Source organism: Coregonus lavaretus (assembly GCF_964263955.1).
Source record: "Coregonus lavaretus genome assembly, chromosome: 17".
NCBI lineage: Eukaryota > Metazoa > Chordata > Actinopteri > Salmoniformes > Salmonidae > Coregonus > Coregonus lavaretus.
The window spans coordinates 12,226,092-12,242,631 of record NC_140004.1 but is presented as its reverse complement, the minus strand read 5'-3'; the positions used below and the strand labels follow the sequence as shown (position 1 = coordinate 12,242,631).

The 16,540-nt window shown below is 41.5% G+C and overlaps 1 protein-coding gene across 1 annotated transcript; it reads right to left on the bottom strand.

Annotated features, from left to right (window-relative positions):
* Positions 1–926: 926 nt before the first annotated feature.
* LOC311145172 (aldehyde dehydrogenase 1A1-like) lies at positions 927–9,483 on the bottom strand (the record flags this gene model as incomplete). Its single annotated transcript, XM_084181381.1, has 14 exons — positions 927–999; positions 1,106–1,180; positions 1,459–1,616; positions 1,799–1,963; positions 2,243–2,427; positions 2,587–2,689; positions 2,931–3,044; positions 4,790–4,918; positions 5,050–5,111; positions 5,278–5,407; positions 5,595–5,735; positions 5,928–6,032; positions 7,768–7,907; positions 9,426–9,483. 14 exons carry the CDS (start codon positions 9,481–9,483, stop codon positions 927–929), a joined length of 1,638 nt encoding a protein of 545 aa, XP_084037507.1.
* Between the last annotated feature and the right edge of the window lie 7,057 nt (positions 9,484–16,540).

The window sequence follows — 16,540 nt, the reverse complement described above, 5'->3', positions numbered from 1 at the left end:
ACAAGTGACATTCGGTGACATGCTGTAACTTAACTAAAAGGAAAAAGACTGCTAAAAAATGAGTTATTGAGTTTTTGGTTGGCCGGCAATTTGGTGCCACTTTACACTGAATAAGGCCACATGATACGTTTATGTGGAATGGATATAATAGTAGAACTAAAGAGAAACGGGTAATGTTGAATTTTCCAGCACTGATTCTGCGTTATTACATAGAATCTACCATCTCAGTTTCCAGGTACAAAGCCATGGGCTAGTTGGAATGTTAGGAAAGGTTTGGGTACCCTGTTATTAGGCTGTTTTCACCAAACTGGAATGTAAAGTGCTACCTTTTTGGTATTACAACTAATAAAATACAAGAGTTACAAAATATGTCTACGAATATCTATGTCAGCTATATCAGGTCTTATATGCTTACTTATGGGAGATTTACAGAAGCAAACACACACACATTTACAGAAATACACAGTCACCATCCATTGACAATAACAAAGACTAGAGGACAGTATATACTATAAACCATTAAATTAAGATTCCAATGGATCTCAAACTACTGGACTGTTCAAATTGATCACATACAGTGTACTAATAATAGATTATACCAAAAACATTGTCTTTCATTCTAATTGGACCACAATAACCAGTGGGATGCAGTTTATATGATAAATCAATGATTCCAATTGATGATAAAGTTAACCGATTCTGCATGCAAACTTGTTTCGGATTAAGTGCTGTCCCGTCTAATGATGATGATAATTTTGGGCGACCTTGAGCACCCTGAGGGCTGTTTTTTAGACAGAAAGTTACACCCTGTTTTGTTTAAACGCATACAATAGTCTGTGGATCATTGCTGAGAATTCCCAGTTGGTCCATAGAGAATTTCGGTGGAAGTCCTACTGAAAGACTTGTGTGGTACCGTACAGCAAGTCTTAGGAGTTCTTCTGTGAGATTTTGATAGTTACAGCCTTGACCTCTGTGTACTCCTGGAGGCCATACTCCCCTCTGAAACCCAGACACATGGTACAAACAATAATGAAACTCAGATAAACTAAATGAATAAATTAATTTAGATCTTATTCTAGAAGTCTGGAAATCTGGAATCACTCACAGTTCCCTCCCATTCCCGGACATCTTAAACCCTCCGAAGGGACATTGGGTACTCATGGCATTGTAGCAGTTCACCCTATGATAAAGAGGAAATCAAAGGCCCAGTTCAAATACCTTTGAAATACAAATTCATTTGAAACATTCCTTCAACAATGTGCGTTATAAGGATGTGATTATTGAATAATCCATAAATAGTCACTTCCTCATAACCCACAGTGTTGAAGAGGTGTTTCATATGAAATCACGCTGCCAGATTATAATGAGATTTACAGTATTTGCACAGATCTGTGCTCTTTTGCCAGATAAAAATGTTGCCCGAACTGGTAAAATGCTTTTGGAGGTGTCCATACATACCACACCATGCCGGCCTGTAAAGCTGAGGACACAGTGAGGGCTTTGTCGATGTCATTGGTGAAAACTCCAGCAGCCAGGCCGTAATGGGTGGCGTTGGCCCTCTGAATTACCTCATTCACACTGCGGAAACGCATGATCTGCTGCACCGGTCCAAAGATCTGAGCGAGAGAGAAGAGAGAGAGAGAGAGAAGAGAGAGAGAAGAGAAAGAGAGAGAGAGAGAGAGAGAGAGAGAGAAAGGAGGGGGGAGAGAAAGAGAGTGAGATAGATAATTTGTGCTTTCTCATGTGTGTGTGTGAGAGAAAGAGTATGTTGTATGTATGTCTGTGTGTTTGTGTTTACCTCTTCTTTGGCAATACGCATGTCGTCAGTGACATTAGAGAAGACAGTGGGTTGGATGAAGAGGCTCTTCCGGTCCCAGGGGGCCCCCCCACACTCCAGTGTGGCCCCCTCCCTCTTCCCACTCTCAATTAGCTCCAGGATCTTATCAAACTGCTTCTGATCTATCTGCACCAACAAGGAGAACATCCAACAATCATCACCACATGAACTTTGACTGTCATTGTAAAAGTGTTCATATGAAAGCTTCAGATCTTGCGACTTTGATATTAAAACTCACTCGACTGTCTTGAAATGTTCGATGATATTCAAATTTGCAGATGTACTTGCTGCCACACGGCACATCTTCATCATCAAGGCGAAGGTGTCAGGAAAACTAATGTTTCAGGTCCCGCAGCTGTACTACTATTGTTATCCATTTGGGGATAATAGTGTGTTCTACCTTACCTGTGGTCCCTGGTCCACTCCTGGTACCAGTGGGTTTCCCAGGACCTTGTTACGGGCCTTCTCCGCGCTACGAAAAACAAACTCCTCATAGATAGAGTCCTCCACAAACACCCTGGAGCCAGCCAGGCAGCACTGGCCCTGGTTGAAGAAGAGACCACTGTGGGCCTGCTCCACCGCATACTCCACTACAACACACATATACACACATGTTAATGAACACTTGCCTGTATACACAGACACAAACTCAACACACCCCAAAAACGTATAAACACAAACACACACAGACAGACGAGCATACGTACGTACGCATGCATGCACACACAAACACACACACACACACTCACAGTCACAGTCTGCGAAGACAATATTGGGGTTCTTGCCGCCCAGCTCCAGAGTAACACGTTTCAGGTTGCTGTCACCAGCAGCCTTCTGGATGAGTTTCCCTACCTGGAAACCACCACAGGGAAAAAAGCTAAATCAGTAAACAGTTACAACTGAACTATTACCAAAACCCCATCTAATCTGGCAACCATTCGCACCAAATGGGGAGGGCACTGGGCTGGGGGTTTAGTAGACGGCAGATTACCTCAGAAATGGTCTAATAGGAAGGAGATTGTGAACTAAGGGTTGGGTGAACAGAGAAATGTGTCACTATTGAAAGTCAATGGGTCATTCTCTGAATACATACAGCAGTTGATCCAGTAAATGCTATTTTGTCAATGTCCATATGATGAGCAATGGCACTGCCTGCTGTTGGACCGTATCCTGGCAGCACGTTCACCACGCCTGGAGGAAAACCAGCCTGGACACACACACACACAGAATGAAAGAGACCAACATGATCTTATTAACTCAGGTCTATATTTTCAAATGTCTGATTTTGGAATCATTAATTATGGACATACAGTTGAAGTCGGAAGTTTACATACACTTAGGTTGGAGTCATTAAAACTAGTTTTCCAACCACTCCACACATTTCTTGTTAACAAACTATAGTTTTGGCAAGTCGGTTAGGACATCTACTTTGTGCATGACACAAGTCATTCTTCCAACAATTGTTTACAGACAGATTATTTCACTTATAATTCACTGTATCACAATTCCAGTGGGTCAGACGTTTACATACACTAAGTTGACTGTGCCTTTAAACAGCTTGAAAAATTCCAGAAAATGATGTCATGGCTTTAGAAGCTTCTGATAGGCTAATTGACATCATTTGAGTGGTGTACCTGTGGATGTATTTCAAGGCCTGGTGCACTTCACAAAATAGATGGCATCATGAGGAAGGAAAATTATGTGGATATATTGAAGCAACATCTCAAGACATCAGTCAGGAAGTTAAACAAAGTCAAGGTATTGGAGTGGCCATCACAAAGCCCTGACCTCAGACCTATAGAAAATGTGTGGACAGAACTGAAAATGCGTGTGCGAGCAAGGAGGCCTACAAACCTGACTCAGTTACACCAGCTCTGTCAGGAGGAATGGGTCAAAATTCACCCAACTTATTGTGGGAAGCTTGTGGAAGGCTACCCGAAACGTTTGACCCAAGTTAAACAATTTAAAGGCAATGCTACCAAATACTAATTGAGTGTATGCAAACTTCTGACCCACTGGGAATGTGATGAAAGAAATAAAAGCTGAAATAAATCATTCTCTCTACTATTATTCTGACATTTCACATTCTTAAAATAAAGTGGTGATCCTAACTGACCTAAGACAGGGAATTTTTACTACGATTAAATGTCAGGAATTGTGAAAAACTGAGTTTAAATGTGTTTGGCTAAACTGTATGTAAACTTCCGACTTCAACTGTACCTCAACAAAATGATTCCATTAGCTAGTTCTACCAGCTCTCACAGTCTCACGTCAGAATTAGACCTTCATCCATGTCTCTCAAACGTCAAATGAAGGTCTACCAAATGTCACATTTCAAAGTGTTTAAGGTTAAGTTTAGGCATTATCTTTAAGGTTAGGGTTAAGTTCAGGCATTAACTCAAAATTCTTACGGTTAGGCATTAAATCAGAATGGTTAAGGTAAGGTTTAAGGTTTGGGATAGGCTTAAAACAAAAAGATCAAAAACAACTTTCTATCACTTGATTGAAACTTGCAACCTTTGGAATCAGAGGCAGATGCTTATGTTCATCCGCCATCCCCGTCCACAACGCCGAAACCAACTTGAAGATAACAACGCTCACTGTTGCCCCCTAGTGGCCGGTTTCCACGTAATCTCCCGACGTCCTCATATATGGATGGACGTCGAATACTGACTTGCATAACGGGTGACCTGGCAGAGCTAGTCAAGGCAATGACTACAATGACCGCAGGAGCCTCTAGGTTTAGGGTTAGGCATAACTTCAAGGGGTTCACATAAGAGTAAAGAGCAGGTCCAGATTAAAACAGAAAAAACACACTTCATCCTTGAGGTTGAGGGTGAGTAATAGTTGTTGAGTTAAGCTAAACGTATCTTGACGGTACGGCTAATGTGCTGTGAGAATACCTCTAAAGTATTAGAGATGTATGCGCATGTTTGCATGTGAGTAATCTACCTCTTTGATAAGGTAGGCCATGTGCAGGGCTGTTAGGGGTGTCTGTTCGGCTGGTTTGATGATTACAGTGTTTCCACAGCACAGAGCTGGAGCGATCTTCCAGGCAAACATCATCACAGGGAAATTCCACTGCATTCAGAGGTGCAAAGGTACGGGTTATACAAGAGCTGAGGACACGCACACACACACACACACACACACAAATGCACGCGCACACACACACACACACACCCACACACACACAAATGGGATTTACTTACTGGAATGATTTGTCCACACACCCCAATGGGCTCGTGTCGTGTGTAGGTAAAATACTCTCCATCTGCAGACAATGACATGTAAAGGAATTTTGGCAATAAGTCTGCTGTTCTATCATTTGAAAGAATTTCATCATAGGTATGTAAATACAATAATTGATACTTCAATCAGGTGGATATGATCTCATATTTGTGAGATGGTCAAATTAAAGTGTTTGCGGATGAACTCACCCACAGGAATGGTTTTGCCTTGTATCTTGTCAGCCCATCCTCCATAATAACGCAGGGTTTTAATAGTGGCCATCAGATCCACAAAGTACGCCATGAGGAAGATCTTTCCTGAGTCAAGAGCCTCCAACGTCTGAGTACATATACATTAAACAGACTTATGAAGAACTCCTCAACAACATCTAGCAAATGCATAACAAATATCGAGCCCAGATATGGGACATGTGGGACATATGGCTGTTGAGCACTTGCAGTGTTAGACTGTGTGTGTGTGTGTGTGTGTGTGTGTGTGTGTGTGTGTGTGTGTGTGTATTCCTCACAGCTAGCCGGAGGCGGTCCCTCTCCACCAGGTCAGCCAGCCTGTTGAGCAGCAGCCCTCTGTCGGACGCGTCCATGCATCGCCATGGAGACCCCAGTTGGAAGGCTGCCCTCGCACTCCGGACCGCCTTGTCCACATCCTCCTGGGTATGAAAGGATAGTTAGACATGCACATGCACACAGACAGGCAGACATACGAAAGTCAAACAGGCACGCAAACAGATACAGACGCACGAACACTTTCTCTCTCTCTTTCTCAACCTTACTCAGACAAAGAACCACACAAAAATTGATTGATTGATTGTTTTTTTTGACTAGTTGACAATGTCACTCACGGTGTCTGCCTCCTCTACCTCACACAGCAGGTCTCCAGTGGCAGGGTTGTGAACTGGCATCTTCCGTCCGCTGCAGGACTCATGCCACTCGTTATCAATGAATATCTGATCTCCCCAAATCACATAAACACACAACAGCAAGACAGATGACCTTAGTAAAAACCTCACTAATGAATATGCCATGAACACAGACCCAACAAACCCCAGGCTGGTGCTATACACTGAGTGTACAAAACATTAAGGACACCTTCCTAATATTGAGTTGCACCCCCCTTTGCCCTGAGAACAGCCTCAATTCGTCAGGGCATGGACTCTACAACGTGTCGAAAGCATTCCACAGGGATGCAGGCCCATGTTGACTCCCATGCTTCACACAGTTGTGTGAAGTTGGCTGGATGTCCTTTGGGTGGTGGACCATTCTTGATACACACGGGAAACTGTTGAGCGTGAAAAACCAAGCACCGTTGCAGTTCTTGACACAAACCGGTGCCCCTAACACTAATTACCATACCCTGTTTAACGGCACTTAAATATTTTGTCTTGCCCATTCACCCTCTGAATGGCACACATACACAATACATGTCTCAATTGTCTCAAGGCTTAAGAATCCTTCTTTACCCGTCTCCTCCCCTTCATATACACTGATTGAAGTGGATTTAACAAGTGACATCCATAAGTGATCATAGCTTTCACCTGGATTCACCTGGTCAGTCTATGTCATGGAAAGAGCAGGTGTTCTTAATGTTTTGTACACTCAGTGTACACTACACACAAACACTCATGTGTCAATTAACTCCTAACCTGCTCCTAGATCTGTTTGTGCTGTCTTGCCAACTATGGGAATTGACATGCCAAACATGACAAAACAGCGACCATGGGAGTTGGCTATATAGCGAAAACAGATCTGGGACCAGGCTAATGAACACGCTCCCTCCTGTCATCCACGACCACGGGCCTCTGGCAGAAAGCATAGTTTTCCATTTCAGGGAACAGACTCCATAACAATGAGTTAGATTTTTATCCTCAGTAGAGCATGTTTTATAGTTTTGTCCCGACCAGATCTGTGTTTATTGCAAAAGAAAGATTAACCTTTGATTAAATCCTTTCACTTGATTAGATGCATCTGATTGTTGTTAAGTAAGTCAATATATTAAAATAATAAATAAATCGAGGTAACTCTACTGTAATAAACTTTCTGATAAGGACACAGTAAACAGTTTACTGACTTCCTCTGCTCCTGGGAACCATCTTGTTAAAGGGATGTAAATACCACACTCATTCTACTACATCTCCAATAGACACACACACACGCACACGCACACGCACACGCACACGCACGCACGCACGCACACACATACACACACACACACACACACACACACACACACACACACACACACACACACACACACACACACACACACACACACACACACACACAAACACACAAATATAAAGTATTCATGAAGAACTATTAATGAAATATGCCATTATAAATAAAATGCATCAGAACATGTAAACGTTTAGACAAAATGTTGTAGCTGAAGATTTAGAGAGGGGACATCTGGAAAAAGATTGGACTGCGCAACATACCGTGTGATATTCACTATAGCATTAATCAGTGGCGGTTCTTTATAACAGAGACTACCATTTACACATCAAAAGCCTTTTCACCAGCAAATATACTACAAAACACTCCTAAATCTAAGAATGCATAGATGATTTTAGCAGCAAAGTAGTCCACAAAATGCAACCTTTAAAACAAAAAGCTAAAGAGAATACATAGCCTACACAAACATAATTACATACTACATTAGCTATAAAGATTGTTCCAGCTGACCTTAGTGTACTGGACCTCCAGGTCAGGGACAGGCATGGGCATGGTCTGTTTGGCTGGCCCGGCGTCTCCATGGTCCGGATCATGGTCCTGGTGGTTCTGGCAGTTTCCTGGCTCGGAGCTCATGTTGCACTGTTTTCCCACTGGGACAGCAAAAGGTGAAATTGTATGACACTGGGTTGAACACATGCCCCTCTCTCATCCCACCTACCGTCTCCTGCCCCTTCCTCTCATTGGGAGGCACTGATTGGACAATAGGCAAACCTGTGGAAGGGGGTGATTTGCATAGTTCAACCTGATTGGAGGGATGGTAAGAACTTTACAGTCACAGGTTCTATCAAAGAGACGTGGTTGGTGGACATTTAAGTAAATCAAACCGACCAATCAAGTTTTCAAAACTACAAAAAGAGAAAGGCAACACGTGAAAGTAAAAACAACAGTACACAGTAAAATGGACTAAAAGCAATACAAGCAATGTGTGTGACCATGCGAGCGTGCGCATAGTACTCGCAAAAGCAAGTGTGGAAAAGTTGTCATCCCTATAGAATTGTCATCCCTACAGAATATACCATATGAAAATGGTGCCAAATGAGATATTGGCATCTGCTACTGCCTCACACTGAGGGGTCAGAGGTCGCGACTGGCACCATAAAGTCGGGGCTGGCGGTGCTGGCTGCAGAGCCCTGATCTCATCTCATTAGGCTACAGAGGGAACCTGAGGACAGCAGGGTCATGTTCATTAGGCACTAAATTAAAATAAACAGAGTGAGACAGAGAGAGGAACTGGGTTACCAGTTCCTGGTCACCTTTGCAGAGAGGAACTACCTGGACAAAACGCTGATTTTTGTTTTCGTTGCAAAATGTTTTGGAAATGTTTTCAGTCCATTTTGTCAACCATCATTATCATATCTCCTGGGTCGTGTTCTTTTGGCATCACATGTGCTGAAACAGGGAGGGACTACCTGTTGTGTATCCTAATGAACACGACACTGTTTAGTTATTGGAAAGAAATGACAAATGTATATTGTTGGACAGTAGTTGGGATATATGTTGATAGAGCAAAAAGTTAACCACGATAAAATTTGACTATTTTAGTGACCAAGGATTTCATTGCTAGTGATGTGTGTAACATTTTCAATTCAACCATTAGTTAAAATTGTGTCTTAAAAAAGTTTCCTTGGAATAAATACTTAAATAAACGTCTCTCTCAAACAATGCGTCATATTGACATTGTGTTTGCATGAACATTATACTGATTCTAACTGATTCTAATAGTGCTGCATTTTGAAGCACTACTTGAGAAAGACACAGAATTCAAAATGTATTAGCCTATTATATTTAATAGATCATATTTCACAACATCCTTTTTGATAATCGGCTGACATTCATATAAAATCAAAGTCACCTATACAAAAAATGGGTACATTTTCATGTACTCCTGAAGAATAAAGTTAGTTATTTTACTGTCTTCACTTGATGTGAAAAGTATTTCTAGTTTAATTTTTTTATGAAATCCAAATAGTTTCTAAATCCAAACTTTATACCAAACATAATTACAGTATGTGAAGAAAAACAGGTTATTTACACAAGAATAATGTACATTTATTATAACTTCATTAACCTTGACTTGTGACGTATGGACCTTAGTTTGGCTGTCTTACCTGTGCATGCAGATGGCGCACCTGCAGATTGAACGTTCTCAACTCCAATCACCGGCATGTCTTCAACTCTCCTCACTGCAGCCCTAAATTTCAGAAAGGCAAAAGTACCCAATGCAGACCCACCGCCCCTCTTATATAGTTGCACTCACTGATAAAAAAAAAGCCCCACTTCTTACTGGGACCAACAGAGAACCACATAGCTGTCGCACCCACCAGGGACCCACGCCTTTGGGCCCATACGCTAATCACTGTTCAAACAGAACCAATCCCTATTTTCCACTTTACGCACCACGATTGTTCTACACTGGCCGCGAGGCAAGCGCGCATAGCGCTCAGCTTCCATGACTGTGAAACGCAGCATGTCATTTTTGATATGAGGGCCACCTCTTGTCTTTCCCGGTCACCTTTGCATTGGTCCAATCCACTTATCTCTGCCGAAAGGGAAATTTAAAAAAGGGACTAGTTTTACACCACTTTGGGTTATTGCACGCCCGATTTGGAGGCGGTAAATGTAATAATTGGGAAGATTTTAGCTTTGATAAGGGCCCCCTGCTGGCCCGCTGTCTCCCAGGAACAATACCATCGCATAACTGTGTCTGGTGCGCCTCTATTTTGGTGTAGCCCGTCTGGAAAGACGCAAAGTCCTTTGAAAATTACCCCTGGGCTTAGACAACATAACCTTCGTAATTAACCCTCGTTAAATAATGAAAAGCACCGCAGAGCTGCATTTTGGAGTGTTGTAATGTGCCTTGAAAAAGAGGCATACGCTGATGTATTTTTTCTCCTTATCTCAAACTCAGCACACATTTTGGACTCACATTTAGTAGGCTGATTCTTTGAGCCAATTGCAGTGGAGATGAGGATGATGATGAGGATGATATCCTTGACAATGAAATTAGGCTAGATGGTGTCCAGTAAAACTGAACATCTGTATGCCAGAAAGAAGCAACAAGAGCCCATCAGTGCTAATTGCAACTAATGACCGCATCCCAACCCAATACACATTTATACAGCTCTATGTGTGTGACGCGTGCGTGCATGTGTGTGTGAATATGTGTGTATCTATATTTGCTGTGTGTTGTAATGTATGTGTTTGTGTGTGTGTGTGCATGTGTGTGTGTGTGCCTGTGTGTATAGTAGGGTCCTGGTAGGTTCCTTGGTGGTGTCTCCAGTGAGTCTAGTCTGTGTTGGTTGTCGCCATGGCTCCGTGACACGTGTTGCCCCAGTGGCTGTGCTAATGACGGAGGGAGGAGGAGTGGCGGCACTGCCGGACCACTCAGCCTGGACTGGGACTGGGCCTAGGTGGGTCAAAGGAGGCGTCGCAGCCTGACAGCACCGGGTGTCCCACAATTGAGCCTGAGTGGAACCGACGACCCATTGGAGAGAGGAAGAGAGGGATATGAAGGGATATGGAGAGAGAGGATTTGCACATAGGCCACAAACAGAGAGAAAGCAGGGCATACAAATAGAGTAAACATTCAGTATAGAGACAAAATGCTGAGTCTGGATTGAAGGCGGCCTGCTTTCAATGTTGATAGTCTTCCTCTTGCATGATCTTGTGTAGACTGGCTTCCTTGTATGTTATTCTATATGTGTGTCTAAGGTATTTCCATAAAAACAGTTCATTCAAGGTCAACACATTATATTCCAACTCCAAGGATCCCGAGACTTACCAGAAGAACATACAGATGGAGGATCTTAACTTGATCACCCTGTTGTTACAGGAAATGTCCTGCACAGCTGGACATGCAAACTTAGTGTATTCAAGGTATAAAAAGGCTACTAAAGTTAGTAATTTACACAAACATTTCATACTTGATTTGCCCTAACAAAAAATGTATCACCCCCTACAAAAATATCCATTAATTATAATCCACACAATAATTCACATTTCCTGTTGCTGCAGGATTATTTTCCTGCTGTGAGAAACTGGTCAAATTAAGATCCTACATCTGCACCTTATCTGAAAACAAATCGTTCATTTTCAATTACGAAATTCTCCAACATTTGTGCTGTTTCTATGCTGCAAGACTCAGTCCAGGGTCATATATTCTGCTGTCACTGAATCATTTGATCCCAGACCCACTCTTTAAATGGTAACCTTTGACATTTTAAACCATTTAGTCTTTCAACTTCTTGTTTAGGTTGGCAGTATACTGATATGCCAGCTAAGTGAAATTGTATATATCTGGTTTTTCTTCAGAAGGAGGAAACTACCATTTACAAGAGCAATGATAAACAGGTACAATAAACAGAACACGTAGCAAAGATATTTGTATTTGTATTTATTATGGATTCCCATTAGCTGCTGCCAAAGCAGAAGCTACTCTTCCTGGGGTCCAGCAAAATTAAGGCAGTTAAACATTACAATACATTCACAATAGATTTCACAACACATTAAATGTGTGCCCTCAGGCCACTACTCTACTACCACATACAGTACTAGTCAAAAGTTTGGACACACCTACTCATTCAAGAGTTTTTCTTTATTTTTACTATTTTTTACATTTTAGAATACTAGTGAAGACAAAACTATGAAATAACACGTATGGAATCATGTAGTAACCAAAAAAGTGTTAAACAAATCAAAATATATTTTATATTTGAGATTCTTCAAATAGCCACCCTTTGCCTTGATGACAGCTTTACACACTCTTGGCATTCTCTTATTTTTACTATTTTTTACATTTTAGAATACTAGTGAAGACAAAACTATGAAATAACACGTATGGAATCATGTAGTAACCAAAAAAGTGTTAAACAAATCAAAATATATTTTATATTTGAGATTCTTCAAATAGCCACCCTTTGCCTTGATGACAGCTTTACACACTCTTGGCATTCTCTCAACCAGCTTCACCTGGAATGATTTTCCAACAATCCCACATATGCTGAGCGTAGCCATGCTGGTTAAGTGTGCCTTGAATTCTAAATAAATCACAGACAGTGGCACCAGCAAAGCACCCCCAAACCATAACACCTCCTCCTCCATGCTTTACGGTGGGAACTACACATGGGGAGATCATCCGTTCACCCACACCGCATCTCACAAAGACACAGCGGTTTGAACCAAAAATCTCAAATTTGGAATGCAGACCTAAGGACACATTTCCACCGGTCTAATGTCCATTGCTCGTGTTTCTTGGCACAAGCAGGTCTCTTCTTCTTGTTGGTGTCCTTGAGTAGTGGTTTCTTTGCAGCAATTCGACCATGAAGGCCTGTTTCACACAGTCCCCACTGAACAGTTGATGTTGAGATGTGTCTGTTACTTGAACTCTGTGAAGCATTTATTTGGCCTGCAATTTCTGAGGCTGGCAATTCTAATGAACTTATCCTATGCAGCAGAGGTAACTCTGGGTCTTCCATTCCTGTGGAGGTCCTCATGAGAGCCAATTTCATCATAGCGCTTGATGGTTTTTGCGACTGCACTTGAAGAAACCTTAAAAGTTCTTGAAATGTTCCGTATTGACTGACCTTCATGTCTTAAAGTAATGATGGACTGTCATTTCTCTTTACTTATTTGAGCTGTTCTTGCCATAATATGGTCTTGGTCTTTTACCTAATAGGGCTATCTTCTGTATACCACCCCTACATTGTCACAACACAACTGATTGGCTCAAACGAATTAAGAAGGAAAGAAATTCCACAAATTAACTTTTAAGAAGGCACACCTGTTCATTGAAATGCATTCCAGGTGACTAACTCATGAAGCTGGTTGAGAGAATGCCAAGAGTGTGCAAAGCTGTCATCACAACAAAGGGTGGCTATTTGAAGAATCTCAAATATAAAATATATTTTCATTTGTTTAACACTTTTTGGGTTACTACATGATTCCATATGTGTTATTTCATAGTTTTGATGTCTTCACTATTATTCTACAATTTAAAAAATAGTAAAAATAAAGAAAAACCCTTGAATGAGTAGGTGTGTCCAAACTTTTGACTGGTAGTGTATCTACAACACAAAATCCATGTGTACGTGTGTGTATAGTGCGTATGTTTTACTGCTTGCATTAGTTACTTGATGTGGAATAGAGTTCCATGTAGTCATGGCTCTATGTAGTACTGTGCACCTCCCATAGTATGTTCTGGACTTGGGGACTGTGAAGAGACCTCTGGTGTCATGTCTTGTGGGGTATGCATGGGTGTCTGAGCTGTGTGCTAGTAATTCAAACAGACAGCTCGGTGCATTCAACATGTCAATACCTCTCACAAATACAAGAAGTAATGAAGTCAATCTCTCCTCCACTTTGAGACAGGAGAGACTGACATGCATATTATTAATGTTAGCTCTCTGTGTACATCTAAGGGCCAGCCTTGCTGCCCTGTTCTGAGCCAATTGCAATTTTCCTAAGTCCCTCTTTGTGGCACCTGACCACATGACTGAACAGTAGTCCAGGTGCGACAAAACTAGGGCCTGTAGGACCTGCCTTGTTGATAGTGCTGTTAAGAAGGTAGAACAGCGCTTTATTGTGGACAAACTTCTCCCCATCTTAGCTACTGTTGTATCAATATGTTTTGACCATGACAGTTTACAATCCAGGGGTACTCTAAGCAGTTTAGTCACCTCAACTTGCTCAGTTTGCACATTATTCGTTATAAGACTTAGTTGAGGTTTAGGGTTTAGTGAATGATTTGTCCCAAATACAATGCTTTTAATTTTTGAAATATTTAGGACTAACTTATTCCTTGCCACCCATTCTGAAACTAACTGCAGCTCTTTGTTAAGTGTTGCATCATTTCAGCTGCTGTAGTAGCTGACATGTTTAGTGTTAAGTTATCCACATACATAGACACACTGGCTTTAGTAAAGATTGAAAAAAAGTAAGGGGCCTAGACAGCTGCCCTGGGGAATTACTGATTCTACCTGGATTATGTTGGATAGGCTTCCATTAACAACCTCTGTGTTCTGTTAGACAGGTATCTCTTTATCCACAATATAGCAGGGGGTGTAAAGCCATAACACATCAGTTTTTCCAGCAGCAGACTATGATCGACAATGTCAAAACCTGCACTGAAGTCTAACAAAACAGCCCCCACAATCTTTTTTATCATCAATTTCTCTCAGCCAATCATCAATCATTTATGTAAGAACCTAGACAGACTGAAAGTAGCCTTCTCAGGCTCACCCACTGGGCAAAAACTGGTTGAGTCAACGTTGTTTCCACGTAATTTCAACCAAAAAACTCAATGTGATGATGTTAAATCAATGTGGAAAACTGATTGCATTTGCAAAAAGTAATCAACGTAAAGGCATTTCATATTTCTTTCATCCAATAACATGGTGACAGTTGTTGTTGATTTCACGTTGAATTCACATTAGTTGACAACTCAACGAAATGTAAATCAAAACCAGAAGTTGAACTGTGCACACTGTCTGCATCCGAAAAAGGACACACAGGACCATATACAGTTGAAGTCAGAAGTTTACATAAGCCTTAGCCAAATACATTCAAAATCTGTTTTTCACCATTCCTGACATTCAATCCTAGTAAAAATTCCCTGTCTTATGTCAGTTAGGATCACCACTTTATTTTAAGGATGTGAAATTTTATTTCTTTCATCACATTCCCAGTGGGTCAGAAGTTTACATACACTCAATTAGTATTTGGTAGCATTGCCTTTAAATTGTTTAACTTAGGGTCAAACGTTTCGGGTAGCCTTCCATAAGCTTCCCACAATAAGTTGGGTGAATTTTGGCCCATTCCTCCTGACAGAGCTGGTGTAACTGAGTCAGGTTTGTAGGCCTCCTTGCTCGCACACACTTTTTCAGTTCTGCCCACACATTTTCTATAGGATTGAGGTCAGGGCTTTGTGATGGCCACTCCAATACCTTGACTTTGTTGTCCTTAAGCCATTTTCCTACAACTTTGGAAGTATGCTTGGGGCCATTTGGAAGACCCATTTGCGACCAAGCTTTAACTCCCTGACTGATGTCTTGAGATGTTGTTTCAATATATCCTCCTAATTTTCCTTCCTCATGATGCCATCTATTTTGTGAAGTGCACCAGTCCCTTCTGCAGCAAAGCACCCCCACAGCATGATGCTGCCACCCCCGTGCTTCACGGTTGGGATGGTGTTCTTCAGCTTGCAAGTGACCCCTTTTTCATCCAAATATAACGATGGTCATTATGGCCAAACTGTTCTATTTTTGTTTCATCAGACCAGAGGACATTTCTCCAAAAAGTACGATCTTTGTCCTCATGTGCAGTTGCAAACCGTAGTCTGGCTTTTTTATGGCGGTTTTGGAGCAGTGGCTTCTTCCATGCTGAGCGGCCTTTCAGGTTATGTCGATATAGGACTCGTTTTACTGTGGATATAGATACTTTTGTACCTGTTTCCTCCAGCATCTTCACAAGGTCCTTTGCTGTTGTTCTGGGATTGATTTGCACTTTTCGCACCAAAGTACGTTCATCTCTAGGAGACAGAACGCGTCTCCTTCCTAAGCGGTATGACAGCTGCGTGGTCCCATGGTGTTTATACTTGCAAGCTATTGTTTGTACAGATGAACATGGTACCTTCAGGCATTTGGAAATTGCTCCCAAGGATGAACCAGACTTGTGGAGGTCTACAATCTTTTTTCTGAGGTCTTGGCTGATTTCTTTTGATATTCCCATGATGTCAAGCAAAGAGGCACTGAGTTTGAAGGTAGGCCTTGAAATACATCCACAGGTACACCTCCAATTGACTCAAATGATGTCAATTAGCCTATCAGAAGCTTCTAAAGCCATGACATAATTTTCTGGAATTTTCCAAGCTGTTTAAAGGCATAGTCAACTTAGTGTATGTAAACTTCTGACCAACTGGAATTGTGATACAGTGAATTATAAGTGAAATAATCTGTCTGTAAACTATTGTTGGAAAAATTACTTGTGTCATGCCCAAAGTAGATGTCCTAACCGACTTGCCAAAACTATAGTTTGTTAACAAGAAATTTGTGGAATGGTTGAAAAACAAGTTTTAATGACTCCAACCTAAGTATATGTAAACTTCCGACTTCAACTGTAATACTGATATCACCCTGGTCTACAGACATGTCTTCACCAACATTGTCAATACTTACAGTCCGACGACTGGTATCTTTAGAGCACCAATGAGAGGAGCATACTACTTAAG